This window comes from Mustela erminea, chromosome 1 (genome assembly GCF_009829155.1).
Source record: "Mustela erminea isolate mMusErm1 chromosome 1, mMusErm1.Pri, whole genome shotgun sequence".
NCBI lineage: Eukaryota > Metazoa > Chordata > Mammalia > Carnivora > Mustelidae > Mustela > Mustela erminea.
Window position 1 is genome coordinate 18,965,614 of NC_045614.1, and position 19,189 is coordinate 18,984,802.

The 19,189-nt window shown below is 48.3% G+C and overlaps 2 protein-coding genes across 7 annotated transcripts in view; both read right to left on the minus strand.

The window, feature by feature from the left end:
- QRICH1 (glutamine rich 1) overlaps positions 1 to 7,764 on the minus strand; it is a 53,524-nt gene extending 45,760 nt beyond the window's left edge. For 3 of the 6 annotated variants that reach the window (XM_032319195.1, XM_032319220.1, XM_032319230.1), the window contains exon 1: positions 6,126 to 7,057. The gene's annotated coding sequence lies outside the window, so the exon portion shown is untranslated. Of the gene's footprint in view, positions 1 to 4,003; positions 5,077 to 6,125; positions 7,058 to 7,649 lie in introns of those variants that run through there. The other 3 variants (XM_032319204.1, XM_032319199.1, XM_032319214.1) reach the window with 3 other exon arrangements.
- Positions 7,765 to 8,987: 1,223 nt separating this feature from the next.
- On the minus strand, positions 8,988 to 19,039 carry QARS1 (glutaminyl-tRNA synthetase 1). Its single transcript, XM_032319182.1, has 25 exons — positions 16,253 to 19,039; positions 15,859 to 15,977; positions 15,552 to 15,699; positions 15,064 to 15,173; positions 14,831 to 14,906; positions 14,545 to 14,609; positions 13,918 to 13,971; positions 13,727 to 13,787; positions 13,302 to 13,373; positions 13,101 to 13,186; positions 12,836 to 12,922; positions 12,098 to 12,197; positions 11,899 to 11,977; positions 11,708 to 11,816; positions 11,485 to 11,615; positions 11,284 to 11,376; positions 11,034 to 11,171; positions 10,863 to 10,950; positions 10,631 to 10,774; positions 10,424 to 10,528; positions 10,138 to 10,230; positions 9,909 to 10,036; positions 9,737 to 9,803; positions 9,538 to 9,663; positions 8,988 to 9,130 (listed from the first exon to the last, which is right to left on the minus strand). Exons 1-25 carry the CDS (start codon positions 16,293 to 16,295, stop codon positions 9,080 to 9,082), a joined length of 2,373 nt encoding a protein of 790 aa, XP_032175073.1. The 5' UTR covers positions 16,296 to 19,039; the 3' UTR covers positions 8,988 to 9,079.
- Positions 19,040 to 19,189: the final 150 nt, after the last annotated feature.

Sequence of the window (19,189 nt, forward strand, 5' to 3'; positions counted from 1 at the left end):
TTTTACCAATTTATAAAGTTTTCTGCATTTTGCTACTTGATTTGTAAAAGTTCTTTGTGTATCTTATAAAAGGACACTATATCAAATATATGTGCATTCACCTGTCTTTTAATGTGTCATTTAATGCAAAGCAACTGTTTTTTAATTGTATATATTTAAGGGGTACAATTTGTAAGTTGATATAATTATGCATTAAGAAATAATCACCACAGTCAAGCTAACAAACATGTTAACTGCCTTAAAAAAAAAACCAAAACACAAAATAATATGTAAGTATGCTTTCTTGATCTACCTATTTTAAACACTGATCTGTCCTTCAGGAAAGGTAAGTTTAGGGCATTTAAATCATCTTCCTCTCACTAACCCCTGCCAATCACATTTTTATTTTTGCCATGATCAATTTCATAGCTTTAAATCTGTATTTGCAGGCTTATTAATTTCAGAGTATCTCCAGACTTCCCATTATGTAAGATAAGGAAATTAAAGTCTGGTGTCCTCTATTTTTGACAAGCATTTAGTGAAGGGAGTATAATTCTAATAAATAAATAGCTTACTTTTAGAGTACAGCATTTCATACCGAATTAAACTTAGGACATTATTTTTTTTTTAAATCAAGGTTCCAATCAAGGTTCCATTCTGCTCCAAGCAAATCCTGTATTTCTAGAATACCATGTTAAGATAAATCATTACAAGAAACCCTAGTCTGACTATAAATTTATTCCAAAAAGCAAAAATAAGGTGGATATTCAGTTCTCAGAAAGAATGGAATAAGGAGTACCTGGTTGGTTCAGTCAGTTAAGTGTTCAACTCTTTTTTTTTTTTTTTTTTAAAGATTTCACCCATTTATTTGACAGAAATCACAAGTAGGCAGAGAGGCAGGCAAGAGAGAGGGGCAAGCAGGCTCCCCGCCAGGTGCAGAGAGCCTGATGATGGGCTCGATCCCAGGACCCTGAGCTGAAGATACAGACACTTAACCCACTGAGCCACCCAGGCGCCCCAAGTGTCCAACTCTTGATCTCAGCTCAGGTCATGATCTCAGGGTCGTGAGTTCAGCCTGGTGTTGGAGCCCACTCAATAAATTAATTAAATTAAAATTTAAAAAGAAAGAATGGAATAAAAGCTTAGAAATGCATCTGCTATAAAGTCTCAAAGTTCATTCAAGATTTCATTAAAACAAAACAAAACAGGGGCACCTGGATGGCTCAGTCATTAAGTGTCTTCCTTCAGCTCAGGTCATGATCCCAATGTCCTGGGATTGAGCCCCGCATGGGACTCCCTGCTCAATGGGGAGTCTGCTTCTCCCTCTCCAGCTCCCCCGTGCCTGTGTTCCCTCTCTAGGTATCTATCTAGGTATCTCTGTCATAAATAAATAAAACCTTTAAAAAACAAAACAAAACACCAACATCCTGAAGTAGGAAAAGTGCTATAAAACTTAGAAAATGTTGGGGCGCCTGGGTGGCTCAGTGGGTTAAGCCGCTGCCTTCGGCTCAGGTCATGATCTCAGGGTCCTGAGATCAAGTCCCGCATCGGGCTCTCTGCTCAGTGGGGAGCCTGCTTCCCTCCCTCTCTGTGTCTCTCTCTCTCTCTGCCAGCCTCTCCACCTACCTGTGATCTCTCTGTCAAATAAATAAATAAAATCTTAAAAAAAAAAAAGTTAAAAAAAAAAAAACTTAGAAAATGTTGATAAAGGCTCCTCAACGGATATCCTATTCGTCTGTATCCTTGTGAAAATACATGAAACATTCTATGATAAAAAACACCTTTTGTATTTTAAACAGTTTAGACTACAAAATATAAAAACACTTTGCTGTGCTCCAAGTTTAGAGCTGACTATGATAGTCAGTGGAGCTTCAAGCAGAAGCCAGGGCTTCCCGATTCCCATTGTTTTTTTCTTTCACTAGGCCCCTAGGAGGTTCTTCACTGATTCTGTCTGTACAAGTCCACAAAATCCTCTGAGAACCAATGAATCAGAGGAAGCTAAAAATATTAACCAACAATGAATTCAATGGAGAACTTAAAAAGTTTTTTAAGATTTTATTTTTAAGGGGCACCTGGGTGGCTCAGTGGGTTAAGCTTCCACCTTCAGCTCAGGTCATGATCCCAAGATCCTGGGATCAAGCCCCACATCGGGCTCTGCTTCCTCACCTCTCTGCCAGCTTGTGATCTTGCTCTTTCTCTCTCTCTCTCCCTCTCTGTCAAATAAATAAATAAATAAAATCTTAAAAAAAAAATTATTTTTAAGAAATCCCTACACCTAATGTGGGGCTCAAACTCACAACCCATGGATCAAGAACTACATGCTTTACTGACTGAGCCAGCCAGGCACCCCTTGGAGAACTTAAAAATTTAATGAAAAAGGCCAATTTGAAAGAACATTCCAATCTGTCCATTTATACAGACTAAAACACACATGGCTTCATTTCTTGTCTTTTTAACCTGCTCACTTGGCAGTATCTACCAGACTGACACATCCCAATAACGAAAGCACACTAAGTCAGCATCTGACCTGACACAAAAGTGCTGCTCAGAAGGGGGTGGGCGAAGGGAAGGCTTCAGAAATGTATTCAAATATTTCAGAATAGTCAGTGAGTAAAAAAAAACACTGAGGAAAAATTAAGCAAATTCTCAATAGTGGTGACCACGGTTTCCTCCTTTGTTTTTGTGATCAGAAAAAGCCCTCCCTACTATAAAAATCAGGTCATTATTCACCTAGAGTTTTTTAACTTAACATTATAATTTTTTAATACAATGCTTTGATCCATTTAAAATTTATTTTGTATAATGTGAGGTAAAAGTCTAATTTTATTTTTTCCAAAGAGCAAACAACTTGTCCCTGTACCGTTTACTGAATTACTGAAATTCCTTTGTTCACTGACTTGAAATGCCACTGTTATCATATACCAAATTCATATAAAGAAAGTCCACTCCTAAGCATTTATTGAGTGTTCTACAGATCTACTAACACAGTAGCCAAAAAAAAAAAAAAAAAGATGTTAACATCTGGAAGATTCCTTGTCCTCTAAATAGTTTATTTAAATTTAACAAAGAAATAAATTATGTGTGAAAAGGGAACTAATACAATTGTATTTATATATCCCAATATTGTTTATATACCTAAGGAAAAAAATGCAAAAAACCTGCTAACAGTAGTTCTGCCTTGGTGGTAGATTCAGAGGACTTAAATTTCTTCCTGTTTAATACTCTTCTATATTTTCCACAATTTGTATTAAATCAAAAAGATAATTAAAAATTAATCTTTTCACACACCGATTACACCACAGTAACACACAAACAATTCTGGCTGATCGTAGCATGATTTTTCCCTCAAAACCTAAAACTCTTATTTAAAGACAAAATCATCAAGCACCAGAGCTTGCATAATAATGAAGACTGTTAACTTCTTCAAGATGCTGCTCACAAGGTTGCACAAGGGTGAACCCTGGTAATGGAGAAATGGAAAAACTCTCCACAACCCCCCCAAAGAAGCAAGATTCTTAATTAGCTCCAGGTCAAAGACTTGGTGAGCAACAGTAAATTAACTGATTAATTAAGATACTTCAGAAAAACATGAAGCTGGAGGGATAGTTGAATACTCCCAATTTCTGGGAGTCAAAAAGCAAAGAGTACGGAAAACACTTTGGGGCTCATTGGGGTAGCGCAGTCTGTAAACAAGCATTTGCTTCTGAATACTCTTAAGCATAGCTGCTCTGCAAAACAATAAACAAAAAACCCCAAACCAACAGACCTAGAAGATTTTCACTTATATACACACCTATCAATCACTAGTATTTCCCCAGTATCTTCTACTGGAGCTTATTAGCACAGTGTCTGACAGATTTAGGCCCTCAATGTATGAAGTTATCATTACTTTATCATACCTTTACAAGAAGGTATGATGGACAAAGGTTATTCTAAAGGAATAATCTATTACATTTTCATAGGTCTCTTTGCCAATTTCTTTCTTTTTTCTATTTAGGTACTAAAGGAAAACTTAAATACTCACCAGAATCATCCTATCTTGGGTCTCCTCAAATTTCTGATACCTCTTCCCAGTTTCCCATGCAGTTCCACAAAGCAGGTCTTGAATATAAAATGGACTAAGAGAAGAAACTCTGAGCTGCCTCAGAGTCCTGCCTCTTCCTGTTTACCCAGTCATGTTATTGGGCCCCTCTCACAGTTCACATCTACTGTTTGTAGATGGCTCCTTACAGCTCTGTTTAAGTCTAATTTGAAGAACACATTCACATTAAAAAAGAAATCAACTTCTATTTTAAGGAGCTGCAGTCACATCTGTCCTAATTAACATTAAGAATCATTTCAAAGAAGCAAATTGGGAGATACACTTCTATTCTTAAGGATACTAAACCTATACATGGTTTGGGATAAGTATTATCCCACTGGGTCATTTATCTGCCCCACACCTTTACCAGAGGAATGCCTGATTTAGGAGCATTTTTGCCATATTTCTATTTTTGGACAACACACTTTCAACCAGGAACTTAAATTCACATTCCCACCAAAGACTGATGAACTGTAAACTGGCACAACCATTTGTATCAACTAGTAAAGTTGAATTCTATCCCCAGGTGTGCATCACACACATATACAGAAAAGTAATTATACAAGAATGTTCAAAGTAGTATTGTTAGTAACAGCCCCAAACTGGAAGGAATCTAGATGTCAAGCAATAACAAAAGGGATGAGTAAATTATGGTACAGTCATATAGTTGAATACTATAAAGAAACTGGAATGAAGGAACTACAGTCACACACAATGGGGATGAATTTAGCAATGCTTAAAGAAGATATAAAATACAGTATGATTCCATGTACATAAAACTCAAAAGCAAACAAAACTATGTTGTTGAGGGATATGAAGGTGATAAAAGTGAAAAGAAAAAGAACATGATTGTCACAGAAGTCAAAATGATAATTATCTCTAGCAGTTGAGAAGCTATGACTAGGAATGGACCCAGGAAGGGTGCAGGGGTGCTGGCATTGTTAAACTTCAAGAGGTTGTAAACCAGTGGTTCATTTTATAATTTTTCATTAAATTTTATACAGATCACTTGAATTTACAGGTATTTCAAAAAAAAAAAAAAAAAAAAAAGCTTTCTGACAGCCAACAGCTCTACCTAAAATTTTGCTCTAGCCTCAAGTGTGACACCAAAGGCTCATTCTTTCCCCCTTTTCAGCAAAGCAAGAGGTTAATCTATCACTTGTTCATGCAGCCACAATCAGAAATCACAATCCTGGAGAGGACTTAAAACATCTGGAACAAAATGCAGGGCAACTAAGTACAAAATAACAGAAAAGAATAGGTGCTCATATAACACCTCATTCTGAGATGGAGAAATAAAAGACCATTACAGACAAAGAATGGCCATTTCAAAAGTAGACAAGCAAGAAGCATGACACATAGAGTTCAAACCACAACTGATTAAAAGACAGCATGCAAGCTTTAAGGTAAAGATTCCTGATTCTGAAGCTGTCATAACGCAAGACAGTCATACCTGGAGCCCCTGACTTTGATTACCTTTTGGGAGCAATTAAAATTTTAAGAAATCTGAACCCCTATTTGATCTATTTGAAACGGCAAGAACATAAGCTGGAAAGGGGATGTGTACAGCAAAGGTTTATGAAAAGGTACACAAACTATTCATCACAAAGGGCTGAAAGTAGGAGATCCTCTAATAGAGAAATCTAAGCTAATGAGCTTACAAAAATATTATCTACAAACACCAATTTAAATGGCAGATCTCAAACTTAATAGTTAAAAACAAAGATATCTTGGAACAGGCAGGCCTAAAAGGTATATCAAAATTTTAAGTCTATCTCAAACTTTACTACTTTTCTTTGCACCATTTAAGGTCCTTAGAAAAGCTGTGCGCCCTCATGCTAAAACCTGAAAGTTGCATTGACTTACATTTCAAGGGAAGAAAAGTGTTCAAGCAGCAAATTGTGGCTGGATTCAAAGATGCAGTTCTCCCACATCTTCAATTTCCCAGCACTTAGTAGTTTCTGTCAGACAGCACTCAGAGTAATTGGCAGGATTTGTAATGTTTAAATACTACTAGGAAAAAGACTGCACACATATTTTCAGCGTATGAATGATTTTAACTCACCAGTCACCATGTTGCATGTATTTCTGCTGCTTGTCCTGAGTTCTTAAGACTTGTAACATTCTGAAGAAGATAGAACAAAGAAGTCCTTTCCATCCTCAGCCTCTTTTTAAATTTTAACTTTGTTCTTAAAATACAGTATGTTAAAAGAATTACCCCCATCATTATTGTTTGGTAGCTAATTTTACTTCCTCTTAGCTTCTTTTTCTTTCAACTTAATTAAGCAAGACTGTAAAATAGATGTCTTGTCTTAGAAAAAAGACAAGTGTGTTAAGTGTGTTATTTCTCTAGGACAAACCTAGAACTTCCCTAGTACCATAACAACAACAAAAAAGCCGAAAAGGATTGAAATTCTACATCAAAAGTGACTTCTGCAGTGATATATGAACAGATTTTAGAAATTTCTGTTGGGGAATTTTGTAATTATAAAAGAAGGCAGAGCACAGGTTTCTCAGGTTGTTTAATTTTGTTCTGGTCAACTTTTTGGCTGAGAGATAGCGGGCCTTCCTTAGTCTAACAGAATACAAACAAGCCCCTCCCACCCACACAGAAGAAAAGGCTGCATTTAAGGATCTCAAGTGGAATTTTAAAGCTCGGGTCATTTCACGACCACAGAAAAGGATCCCCTTCCGGAGCGCACAGAGGTGACGCGTAGGAATTGCGCTTATGGAAGAATTACTTTGCAATGACAAGAAAGCAGGTACCGCTGAAGAGCCTTCCAGGATTAACCTTCCCTCTCCAGCACAAAGCACAAGAACAAGGTGAAGAAACTCGAGGGGGCTCGCTGCCCTCAGAGACCTACATAGCTCAGTTTCAGAAACAGGGCAGCACCCTCCCCGCACATTAGCCTCAAGTCACTGCATTCTTCAAGAAGAACGAGCAATCTCGCCCGCCTCGCGGAAGAGCGGATCCTCAAGTCAGACGGTAAAGCCGGTCGGTTTCTCCCCAGGCCTAGGCCACGGCGGTCCGGGGACGTCACCAGAGCAGGAAGGGCCCAACCCACAACCTTCCTCACACTGCGAGCCTCCCGCCAGCTCGCCGCCGCTCCACGCAGCAGAGGTGTCCTGCGCGTCCTCGCGGCGGCAGCGTCGCCACCCAACAGCAGGGAGCGCGCCCCGAAAGCGGGGGTCGCGGGCGGGCGCGCGCCACCGACACCCGCTCTAGCCCAAGGGCCGCAGCACCAGGAGCAGAGATACCCAAACCGGGAACGCGCACGTCGGCGGCCACGCGCGCCAGGAGGGCCGCACAGCGCGCGCGCGCCCGCGTATAAACAGGCCCGGCCGCGCGCGAGCACCAGTGCGCGTTCGCGCGCCGCACCCACCCGAGTCCCCGACCTGCCTCTTCCCACTCCACAAGGGGCGGGGGCGCGCGAGCCCAGGGACATTCTCCTCTCCGGAGCCGCCCCGAGGTCTCCTGGGCCCAGCGGCAGCGGCCCGCCCGCCCGCCCCCGCCCGCCGTTGTGTGGGGTGGGCCCGCTGTCTCAGGCCCACAGGTTCGCCACATCTCTGCCCCAGCTGCAGCCCTCACCCGGCGACGTCGTCGTCGCCGCCACCGCCGCCGCCGCCGCTCTACCCGCCGGCCCCGCCGCACCGCTCGGGGCCCCGGTTCCGCCGTCGCCGCTCCAAGACCGACAGGATTTTCCCCTCACAGCTCCCTGGGCGCCATCTTACATTCAACCCTCACAGCCAATGGGTGCCGAATGCCCCTCTCGCGATAACCGAAGCGTCGAATCCCGCGAGAGTTGAGACTGCCTCCTGGCCAGACTTAAAGGGAACGCTTGTGCCGAGGCGAGAGGCCGGGCCTCCGGATGCAGAAACGGCGAGTAGAGCCAGGAGTGTAGGGCGGAGCGGCCCGCCCTCGGACGCCCCTCCATGCTGGGCGGGGCCTGGGCCGCATACCGGCCTGGAGTAGGAGCCTGGGCAGTTTGGGTGTCAAGCTCGCTCTCTGGACCCACCTTCTGCAGCATGTCTGGGCCTCCTTCAATCGCGCAGCCCCACTTGGGGCGGGGCCCCGTCTCTTGCTTAAGGTAGTCCCCGCAGCCCCTTAACCTAGGCTCTGCGCCCCCATACCATCGTCCCACCTGGGAAGCCCAGAGTCACTTTCGTGCAGGAGTCCTTAACAGTTAGGAACCCCCGCCTCAATCCGCTGCCTTCCTAATCCAGCCTTCAGCAACCCAGTCCACCTTAAAGCGGGCCTCTGGTAGCCTGGTGTTTGTATACAGGGAAAATGTGGAGGGTGTTAAAGCTGCAGGCACACGTAGACCTCCCTAGTAGCCCACACTGCCCCCGAGGGTTATAGACTTTTTTTAAAAAAGGGCCTCAGGGCCTTTGCACTTGTTCCTCCCGCCTGGCAAACAACTCCTTGGTCTATAGGGGTTCCCTAAGGAGTCACCTCCTGAGAGTACTTTGAGGCACAGGATTGGTCAGGAACTTCCTCCATCCTTGTACAGACCCCAGGGAGACCTCTCTTGCACGTAGCTGGTCACCCTCTGTCTGCCCAACTAGTCCGTCAACTCAGAAGGCCACCTCACAAGTCTTCCTCTTCTCATTTTACCTGCCACATAGATGGCACTCAATAATTATTTGCTAAATGATTAGACTGAGAACCAGGTGTTTTCATCTGTCTGGGCACACAAGCAGACACAAACCCTTCAGATCCCTCTGGCACAAGTTTCCAAACAGTGGGACAGCACCCAGAGCCTGCTAGCCCCTCATGCCAGGTGCACAGGATTTCGAATCAGGCCCAGATCCCTGCCCTAGAAGTGTATCAGTGGTTTCAAAGGTATGTGCAGTGCACCTCCTCCCTACCCCCAGCAAGTATCTGAGGTCCTCAGGAGCTGGAAGTGCAGACAGACAACACACAGACTCCAGGGGATTTAGCTGTTCTTTATTGACATGGAGTCTGGGTACCCTTGGCCTCCAGAAGCATGAGGTAGGTCCACGGGGCTTCCTTACAGCTCACACCTTTCCTGGGTCCTCCTTCAGTGTGACAGTCCGGTTGAAGACAAGCTGGATGGCAGAGGGGGAAGAATGACAACCAAGCCAGAACCAGACTAGGAAGCCCAGACCTCACCAGACCCTACCCTTACCTCCTCCCAGGGGAGCTGAGGGTCAGGACATTTGGGTTCTCAATAACTATGACTTTGGGTAGAGAACTGGATGACTTTGGGCCTCCATTTTATAAGGATTATAACAACCACTATGCCTGACCCCTACACCCTTGAGGAGTAAGAAAAGCAGGGGCCATACAAAATTTTGTGTATGGACCTCTGAACCTGTTTCCTCATCAGTAAAACATGAACCCCATCTCAAGTGGTAAGGATTAACTAAGGGAATGTTGGCAGAGCACTTAGCACAGTAAATGGTAGCCACCATTGTCACTGTTGTACAAAGGGCAGGCAGGTAAACTCGTGTACCTGTCCCTGGCCACTGTCTGGATCCACAGAGAAGTAGCCAAGCCGCTCAAACTGGAACTTGTCAAAGGGCTTTGCCAGGGCCACAGAGCAGTCCACTAACGCTGACTCCACCACTTGTAGCGATGCCTGTGGGCAGGAAACTCAGGGGCCGTCCAGCCAGAGAGACCCACCACCCTCACCTTATACCCCATGAGCCTACCGGGTTCAGGTCACTTAAGAATCCACCAGGCACCTCAGCAGGATCCTCAGGGTTCTTGTGCTGAAATCTGTAGCCAGAAGGAAGGTCAAGACCCCAGCTAGGTAGCCACAGCAGGCAAGGCCTATCTTGTGCCCATCTTGTATCTGTCTACACCCCAGCTCTGTTCACTCACAGTCTCTCATAAAGGCGAATCTCACAAGTCAGAGGCTGGGACACCCAGTGAATAAAGGCCTTGGGCTTTTCTCCAGCATCCGCCCGTCTACAGGTCACCTCCAGGCTCTCTACACAGCCACTGGGGCCCTGGAAGTCGAGGAGCCTACAATTAGACCCAGGGACAACTACTAGAACTGGAGTCTGCATGTACCCAGATCCTCCCCACAGCAGGCACTGACTGCTCTCACCTTGACAACATTCTGCAGCTCGATGATGTAGCCTGTATGCCTTAGGCCCACAGACTGGCCCCATGCCAGGCGCTTATAGCCTGGCTCTGGCTCCTAGAGGTAGGAAGTAGTGTGGACACAGGAGACTGCACAAGTCAAAAAGGTACAAGAGGCTTCTCCCCCCACCCCTATGTCTGGCAGGGGCTGGTTCATCTGAAGTAGGAAGTAGGTGGACTGACAAAAGGAGATGAAGGGATCTCAGGACTGGGCTCAACAGCAAACAGGACCCTTCACACCCCCTACTTACTTCTTTGAAGTCAGTCCTTTCAATGAAGACCATGGGTCCAAAGGGAACCTGATGGAAGCCCTTGGTCTCATCAGCTGGAAAGTTGGGAACCTGGATTTCTAAGGACTATAGCAGGAGATGGGTGTGAGTCACACTAGGCACTGGGACCCCCATGTCCAGACCCAGGTGCACCCCTCCCCCAACACATACACAGAGAGGCACACCTACCTTGTTAGCAGGAAAGTTGGTGATGATGACCTGTAATGGCTCCAGCACAGCCATGGCTCGGGGGGCTGTGTCATTCAGCACATCACGCACGCAGGCCTCTAACAGATGGGGTTCCATTGTGGTCTGTGCCACTGTCACCCCCACCTAGCAGGAAGATCAGCATCATTCACAGCCACAACCACAAACTGCACTGCTCAGCCCCCACCTGCCCACCCAGGCCACTGGGCTATACCCGAGCACAAAAGTTGTTGATGGCCTCAGGTGGAAAGCCCCGCCGTCGTAAGGCTGTGAGTGTGAAGAGCCGTGGGTCATCCCAGTCCCTGCAGGCAAGGAGGTGGTGAGATACTGGCAGAATATGCCACTAGTTACTTCCAAACTTCAGTGAGATAAACAATCATCCTACCGCACAGCACCAGCTGCCACAAGCTGGAGAATCTTCCTCTTGGACACAACAGCATAGTGAAGGTTGAGACGGCCGTACTCCCACTGAACAGGGCAATAGACATCCAAAGCATTGCACAGCCAGAAGTAGGAAGAGCGTCTGGGGTGGGAGGGTAGAGTCAGGTCTGGCCACATCAGACCAGAGAGACAGCACAGGAAGGGCTGCTGGAATCCCACTGGCCCTCGCCACCCCATAGGCCCAGCTCCCTCACCGGGCCTGGAATTCCTTGGTGCAGAGTGAATGGGTGATGTGCTCGATGGAGTCACAGAGGCAGTGTGTGTAGTCATAGGTGGGATAGATGCACCTGCAGGGCATAGGCAATGGGCCCCACCATCCAGCCCCACTCTGCCCTACCCATGGCCCCCCCACCCCACTCTACAATCCCATAGCCCTACCCCATGTTCACACCCACCAGGTGTCCCCCGTGCGATGGTGTGGTGTATACTTGACTCGATAGGCCACAGGGTCCATCTTGCCATCCTCCATCACCAACTTCATTCGCAGCGTGGCCTCACCCTCTGCAAACTTGCCCTTGCGCATTGCCTGATAGGACCAAGGGCTCAGACTGCCTCTCAGCACAGGGGCACCTCCTCCTCAGCACCCACCCAGACCCAGCTGCCCCTCCAGAACCCCACCTCAAAGAGCAGCAGTGACTCCTCTACAGGACGGTCTCTCCAGGGTGAGGGCAATGAGTTATGGCCTTTGAGCTCCTCTCCTCGCTGGTGGCACACATAGGCCTGGCCCCTATGGGGGAAGAGGTATGAACGCCCAAGATGGCTATGTCCTGGGCAGCCTGCCTAGTTCTATGTGACAGCCCCGGCCTCACCTATGGATGAGCTCCACGGCCCAGGCATACAGCTGGTCAAAGTAATCAGAGGCATATGTAACCTTGTAAGGACTGTAACCTGAGACAGAAAAAGACTTGGTATGAGCAATGAGCCAGGGACACCCAATGGCAAGCCATAGCCCACGGAGAGGCCTGCTGACCACCAGTTCTTTCTTTCCAGCCCTTGCCCAGCCCATACCCAGCCAGGCCACCATGTCGTAGATGGCAGTGAAGAACTTTGCTTCCTCCTTCTCAGGGTTGGTGTCATCAAAGCGTAGAAAACAGATCCCATTGTTGGCCTAGGAGTTATAGAATCTGTGAGCTCTCATATCATCAGCTTCCAGAGTCCAACTCATTAAACTTGTACCTTCTCAGAGCTCTCCCATGTCAGAATTGAAAACACTTCAGGAGTTTCACTCATCTTCCTGTATCTAAATGCCTTAAACAAAGCACCTTATACCAACTCCAGACACCCTCTTTCTAAGCCTGAGGAGTTGCACTGGGCAATTCACCAAAGTTGAACTCACTGCCTCAACTTCAGCTTTTTCCCAATGAGCCCAATGGATTCCTGGCCTTTTTTTTTTTTTTTTTTTTTTTAAAGATTTTATTTATTTATTTGACAGAGACCACAAGTAGGCAGAGAGCCAGGCACAGAGAGAGGAAGAAGCAGACTCCCCACTGAGCAGAGATCCCAATGTGGGGCTCAATCCCAGGATCCTGGGATCACGACCCGAGCCGAAGGCAGAGGCTTTAACCCACTGAGCTACCCAGGCGCCCCATGGATTCCTGGCCTTTTATCACATACATGATTCCCCTCCAGTCTCTGTCCGCTCTGGGCACATTATAGCAGCAGCAGGAAAGGCAGGGACACCTTTCTGGTATCAAGTCTTGGGAGCAGCAAGTGGTCACCCTGACTGCCAGATTTCCACATACTCACCTTGGCATAGCCAAAGTTGAAGTTGATGGCTTTGGCATGTCCTATGTGTAGGATTCCATTGGGTTCCGGCGGGAACCGGGTCCGTACCTGAGATGAGGGAAATAGGACATTTAAGCCAGAATTAAGCCAGAACTGAGACTGCCCTCAAGGGACAGATGCTCCTTCCTAGGGAGGCCAGGTGATGGGTTAGATGGAGCAGGATGAAGGCAGCCCAGGCCCCCTGGCGAGTGACAGGACTAACTTGCCCAACAGTACTTCCACACACCTGTCCTCCAGTGATCTCCAGGTGCTGCTTCAGTAAGTCCATGGTATGTGGAGTGGTAACATAGCCTGGGGTCTTATAGTTCTCACCTGCCAGGGCCAGAACAAGCCTGAGGACTGCGCTGCAGCCCAAGGCTCCCTACCCTGGCTTTAAGAGTTACTATCAAGATCTTATCCTCCCCAGGATTTTGACCTGCCTGCTCACCAGGTTTGTGGAACTTAAGTGCCTCCCCTCGGAGCTGCTCCATCAGAGAGAGGGCCTGGTCAGCAGCCTCACCTGTGAAGAACAGACCAAAGAAAACTTATCCTCTGATCCTCTGAATATAGCTACCTCGTGCAGCTCAGGGAGGTACTTCTCAGTACTCCCCAAATCCTGCAACCAGAGGAGAACCATACAGGTTCCTCTTTCTCCAACCCCAGAGACAAGAGGCACAGAGCGAGACTTCTCTGTTTCCTCATGCTAGTCTCTGGGTAATGAGAACAAAGGAAACACCAGGAATTCCAATCTGGCAGTGGAAGGTAGGATGATGAGGAAGTTAATGGCCTGAGGAGACTGGGCTATAAGAACCCATCATGTAGAAAGCCTAGAAGTCAGAGAGCTGAATGTCTCAGGGACCTCAAGCCTCTCACCATTCTCCATCATGTCCTTTGCTGTCCTCCGGTCTTTCTCTTCTGGCCGAGCTTTTGACAACTGAGAGAAGCCCAGAAGTTGGGTCAGGTTCTTAGGATCACTGGGGCCACATGCTCCCTTCCCCAGCCGGAAGTCTCACCCCACCCCACCTCATCCCCAGGGAGCCAGGACCATACCCAGGAAACCCCACCTTGGGTTTCTTCTCCAGATCAGTCTCTGTTTTGGGACCGAGAAGGTGAAGAACCTGTGCAGAAACCGGGGTTCTGGCTGAAACAAGAGTGTTCTGCTTCAAGGAGCCTCTGATTGACCCCGCCCATCTACCCAAGGGCTTTCTGGCCTGCCTACCAATATTGCCTTGAAGAACCTACCTAGCCCATCCCACTTCTCCTCCTCACATGGTTCTGCTGGCCCCAAATGCTCTTTCCCCCCTGAGAGTCCAAAATCTGGTGACAAAACAGGTAACAAAAACTGCCATTTACAGAGAGGAACTGTGGGCTCAGCATCAAGACAACAAACTACTTCAGCCATCAGCCTCTTGCGATTCTCACCCATCATCTGAGATGAGGGCCATATCACCTCTGTTTACAAGATGAGGAAATTAAGGTTCAGAGGAAAGTAACTCACCGGAAAACAGGCGCGACCCAGAGGCCCAACTCTTTTACTGCCCACCAGGGTGGTGCTCTTCCACACTAGGCTCTATGATCCACCACAGCAGGGACAGTGTCTCTTCCCCTCCCACCCCCATGTATCTTTCAGTGGACCCTAGGCACTGTCCATGGCAGGGTCTTTGCCTGCTTCAGCTCAAGGAGTTGCTCACCTGCATGTCCACTTCGTGCTTGATCATTTTGCCATCTGCCCACTTGAGCATAGCTCGAGCCTCTCCTAGAAACATGGGCACAAGGAGCTGCAGAAAGGCCAAGAAGGACACTTCCTACTCTCTTTCACAAGAAAAAGTCCTAGCTGACCTCAAGAACCAGCGCCTGGGCCCAACCGGACCACTTTTAAAATGCTCTTTTCCTCCCTCTCCTCTCTCTCATTTATGCCCAAAAAAGAAGGTATGACCAGAGAGAACAACATAGTCCACTGCCCCCGGCCCTGCTCACCCATCAGCAGTCCCATGTTGAAACGATAACGCTCCTCCAGGAGCTGGGGCCGGTGACGATTTATGGCAGCCTCCACCTGCAGAAAGCCAAACCATGTCATTCAGAAAAGTGTCCTTCAAAAATGCTCTAAGGGACCCACACTCTCACCCTGTCTCTTCCTGGGTGGAGAAGCTGAGCCACTCCTTTCCAGGGTCAGTACTAAGGAGGTACCCGATGCCTAAGGAAAGACTCACAGCCTCTTCAATCTGCTCTGGGGTCACCATGACACCCACACCACATTCCTGCTCAAAGTCCTCCGTGTTGATGGGGTCCAGGGGATGGCGTCGCACATACTCAAGGGCGGCTGAGAAAGGGAGAACCAATGAGTGGCATCTCAGCTGCAAGAAGTGGTTAGACAAGGCCCTGCCTAGCCCCATGAAACCCCAATAATCACAATTCGGCCTCCTCTGAAGTTAAGACTTGCACCATCCTAGAGAAGCTCTGAGACCACAGGAAAGAATCCTGCTCTGACAGAAGCTCTCCTTTAGACCCACACCGTTCCTCAGTCAGTTTCACCACGGGGAACCCTTTCCATCCCTTATTGTCAGAGCCTGGGTTTAGAGAGGAACGCGGAAGGAGCACAGAAAAAGGCCACTGGGGGACTTGGCAGAAAGGGCAGACAGGGATGTTGGCTGAAGGGAGGAGATGGAGATGGAAGTAGCAGGGCAGGCAGGGGTCTCACCGCTCAGCTGGAGCTCGGTGTGGATCTTCTTATTGGCTATGTAGCTCACAAGGAAAGAAAGACGCCGGGGATCCCTGAGTCGGGATGCCAAGCCATATAGCAGGGTCCCGGTAGCTTTGTCAATAGTGGAGCCCAGAGTCTGCTGCGCCTGGGGTTCAAGGGGTCAGAAGAGAAGCCCCACACCCAGTTAAGAAAAACATGAGTTAGACAAGGTTGGTAGGTCGGGGTCGGGGTGAGGATGGGGATTGGGACCTGGTCCGGCATTGAAGCAGTCGGCAGCCAGGGTTAAGGGCAGAGGGACTCCCACCTGGGTCGCCGCCTCGCGCAGCTGCGCACTCAGAGCCGTGTTCTTGAGCGTCTCCCGGGCCTTATGCTCGCTCAGGCCAAGGCCGGTGAAGAGCGAGAGCGAGTCCAGAGCCGCCATGGCTGGGACACCGGAAACCGAAAGAAAACTTTGGGGCCAATCTGTCGTTGGCATTAGCTCACTGACCAATAGTAGGGCGAAGCCGCCAGGGAGAGCCAATGGTAGCCATCCTGGAGGGAAGGGGCGGGCTACACAGGGTCGTCGGCGCCATTTAAAAGATAGAGGCCGCCCAAACAGGTTTTTCCGAGCGCTTCACTTCCGCCTACGTTTTCGTGGTGCGGGTCGCTTGAAGTGAAGTGGTGGGGGCGGCAGGACTTTAGGGGAGATTTGCACGAACCTGAGAAGGTGTTCAGCACAGAAGCAGGAAAGCTTGGGACCATCCCATTTCCGTTGTTGGGAGCAACTGCGAGTTCGATCGCGTTTCTGACGTCACAGCTTTGGAGTTGTCATGGAAACAGCTGGGGGGCAGGGGACCGAACTCCGGAGAAACCTGTCAAGACTCCAGCACAGATAGTGTGTAGAATGGCAGATAGAGGGTCTCCCTAAGTCCGGCACTTTTCAGGCGCCCACCTAGACACACCCGGCTAGGAGGTATTTGGGCTGAAGAAGGACCTCAACGGTGTTCTGTAATGACTTCTTTTAAAAATCTCCTGACATACGTACCCTCCCTTACCAAAGCATGCAAATGTCACAAAAAACTACAGGCAAATTAGACCTGGAAATCCATCTGCAAGTGTTTGACAAGGTATCTTATTGAAGTTAGAAAAGGGTGGAGCAGAGGAGATACAATGTTCATGATGAGGCCTGTTGTGCTTGGCGGAATCTCCCCAGTGTCTCACTGGACTTCTAGGACCTGCTGAGAATCAGGCTAAAGGAGAACTGTTTTCTTTGTGGAACTGGAGCTGCTGTGATGGTGAGAAGATCCCCAAATTTGGGATTGGAACTCAAGCTCTTTAGGCTTTGGGGTCACTAATACTTGTGGACCTTCAAGAACGAGGCAGGATATCCATGACTGCAGTCTATCCATGTTCTGTGTTCTGCATTGTGGTCATATCCCACTAATGACCAAGTGCCATTTCTGGGCCTACATCTGGGTCCCACATGATGATCACATCCAGGTTCTGCCCAGGGCCACACTGCATCAATACCGAAGTCCATTCCTATGTCTTGTCTCCCATGACTCCAGCCTGATGTCCATCCCAGGCAAGGCCAGGTGCAGGCATTGAGGTAGTGCAGTGGTACCATAAACAGGCACCAAGAAGCAGAGCCTCAGCCACACCACCCCTATGCTGAGTCCACAGCTACAGATACCTAGCCCACAAAAAAGGTGCCTTTGATGAGCACAGTGCCTGCCACATCCACTGTCCCCTCTGTACCTGATGGCACCGGATTTATTACAGCACTATTACCATCAAGTCCTGCAGGTCTGGTGATGGCTCCCTCAATGGAGTCAGGGCCTACCTCACCTTTTCCTGTTCTCTCATAGTGCCTGCTCTGGGAACCTGTGGCTCTATGTCACAGGATGAGACAGTAGCCCCACCAATGTACCAAGAATGCCACAAGAAGCAGAGGCAAGCTACCCAGTCTTCTGGAGCCCTATGAATTGCCCAGAATAGAACCATGACATTTTATGGCCCAGCTCAGCAGCCGGCTTGCTTGCATGGGTCCCTGACACAACTTCAAGGAAAATCAAGAAAAAAATGATCAAGGAAAAAGGCCAGGCAGCAGTCAGCAAGGCACAGCTTTGGCATGGGAAGAGGCAGGGTCCTGGGGCTGGCAGCACAGAGGTAGTAGGGGCCATAGTGCAGATGCCACAGGAAGGTTATATGGCAGATACAACAGCAGCCAGGTTATGGTCAAGGGCAAAGAGCCCTGTGATCAGTGCATCTACTACAAGCAGACCACCAGTGGCTAGACACGTGGGGCTGCACACAGTTAAGATAGAGCACTATCCTGTTGTACCCCATACCCAGCAGGCCCTCCAACAGTATGCCAACACCAGCCCTCAGTTTGGCAATTCCACCATTTCTGTAGGTTCTCACACCCAGCTCTCCAGGCTCCACTCCATAGCCAGCAACCCTACACTGCCCTTGTGCCATGTTCCCATAAGAAAAAGCCTACACTGGTAACAGGGGTAGCTTTCTCCAGGAGCTCCCTCTGCTTTCCTCCACCCCTAACTCCAAATGAGGCTAAGGTGTCCTAGCAGGGCCCAAATGCTAAGCTTTTTATAGGACTGGCCCCAGAAGCTTAGGGCAGGGATGGATCTACAGGGCTGCCAAAATCCTGCTGCCCCCCGCCCCCCGCCCCTGCCTGCCTTATACTTTTTCTGGCTTGAGAGTCGCCTTATGAGTACCTCTGTTTCCCATCTGCTCTGGCTGGAGACATCCAACCTTACCGTCAAGCCGTTGAACAGAGGAGGAGGCTGCACTGTCCATGAAGAGAGACAAGGAATCTTTTCATAAGATTTGCCCTTGCTATGTGTATGTACAAGGTCAAAGAGGCCCTGAAAGTAAGACTGCAGACCCACTATGGGTAAACAGCCTGGGGGCAAAGGCCAGGAGCCAAGGTCTCAGGGACTTAAGGGAAGAAATGGCCCGCCAGGATCCTGCACCTTCCCTCCCACACGAAGGCACCCAAGATGAGCTTCGGGCTCACTGCCTGTCCTTTTGGAGGGTCTCTCTCCAGTAAGGGATTCAGATGGTGCTCAGACCATAGCAGTGGTGTTCTCCACTAAGGGATTCAGATGGTGCTCAGACTATAGCAAAGAAAGACCTGATACCAGGAAAGGAGGAAGACAGTACTCCCAATGCTTCCTGTTCCCCAAGAAGTCCTCCCTGACCTACCGTCTGGCTGTCAGCCCCAGGCTGCCCCAGGCTACCCCAGTGCCTGCACCTTTGACCCCAGCTTCTGGAGCCTCATGGGGTACTCATCCACCCTTTAGGTGTGAAGTACTGACAATGATGCCCAACACCACTGCTTCCACATGAGACTCAGAACTGGTGGCATCAAAGGGCAGCAGGTAGGCCCCAGAAAGCTGATGGCTTTGTGACCCACGGAGGCTGAGGTGCGAGTCCACCATCTCTCCTCAGACCACAGTACTTTCAGGATTTTGCTTTTTGTTTTTTTTTTAAGATTTTATTTATTTGACAGAGAGAGATCACACGTAGGCAGAGCGGCAGGCAGATGGAAAGAGAAGCAGGCTCTCTGCTGAGCAGGGAGCCCAATGTAGGGGTTGATCCTAGGACCCTGGAATCATGACCTGAGCCAAAGGCAG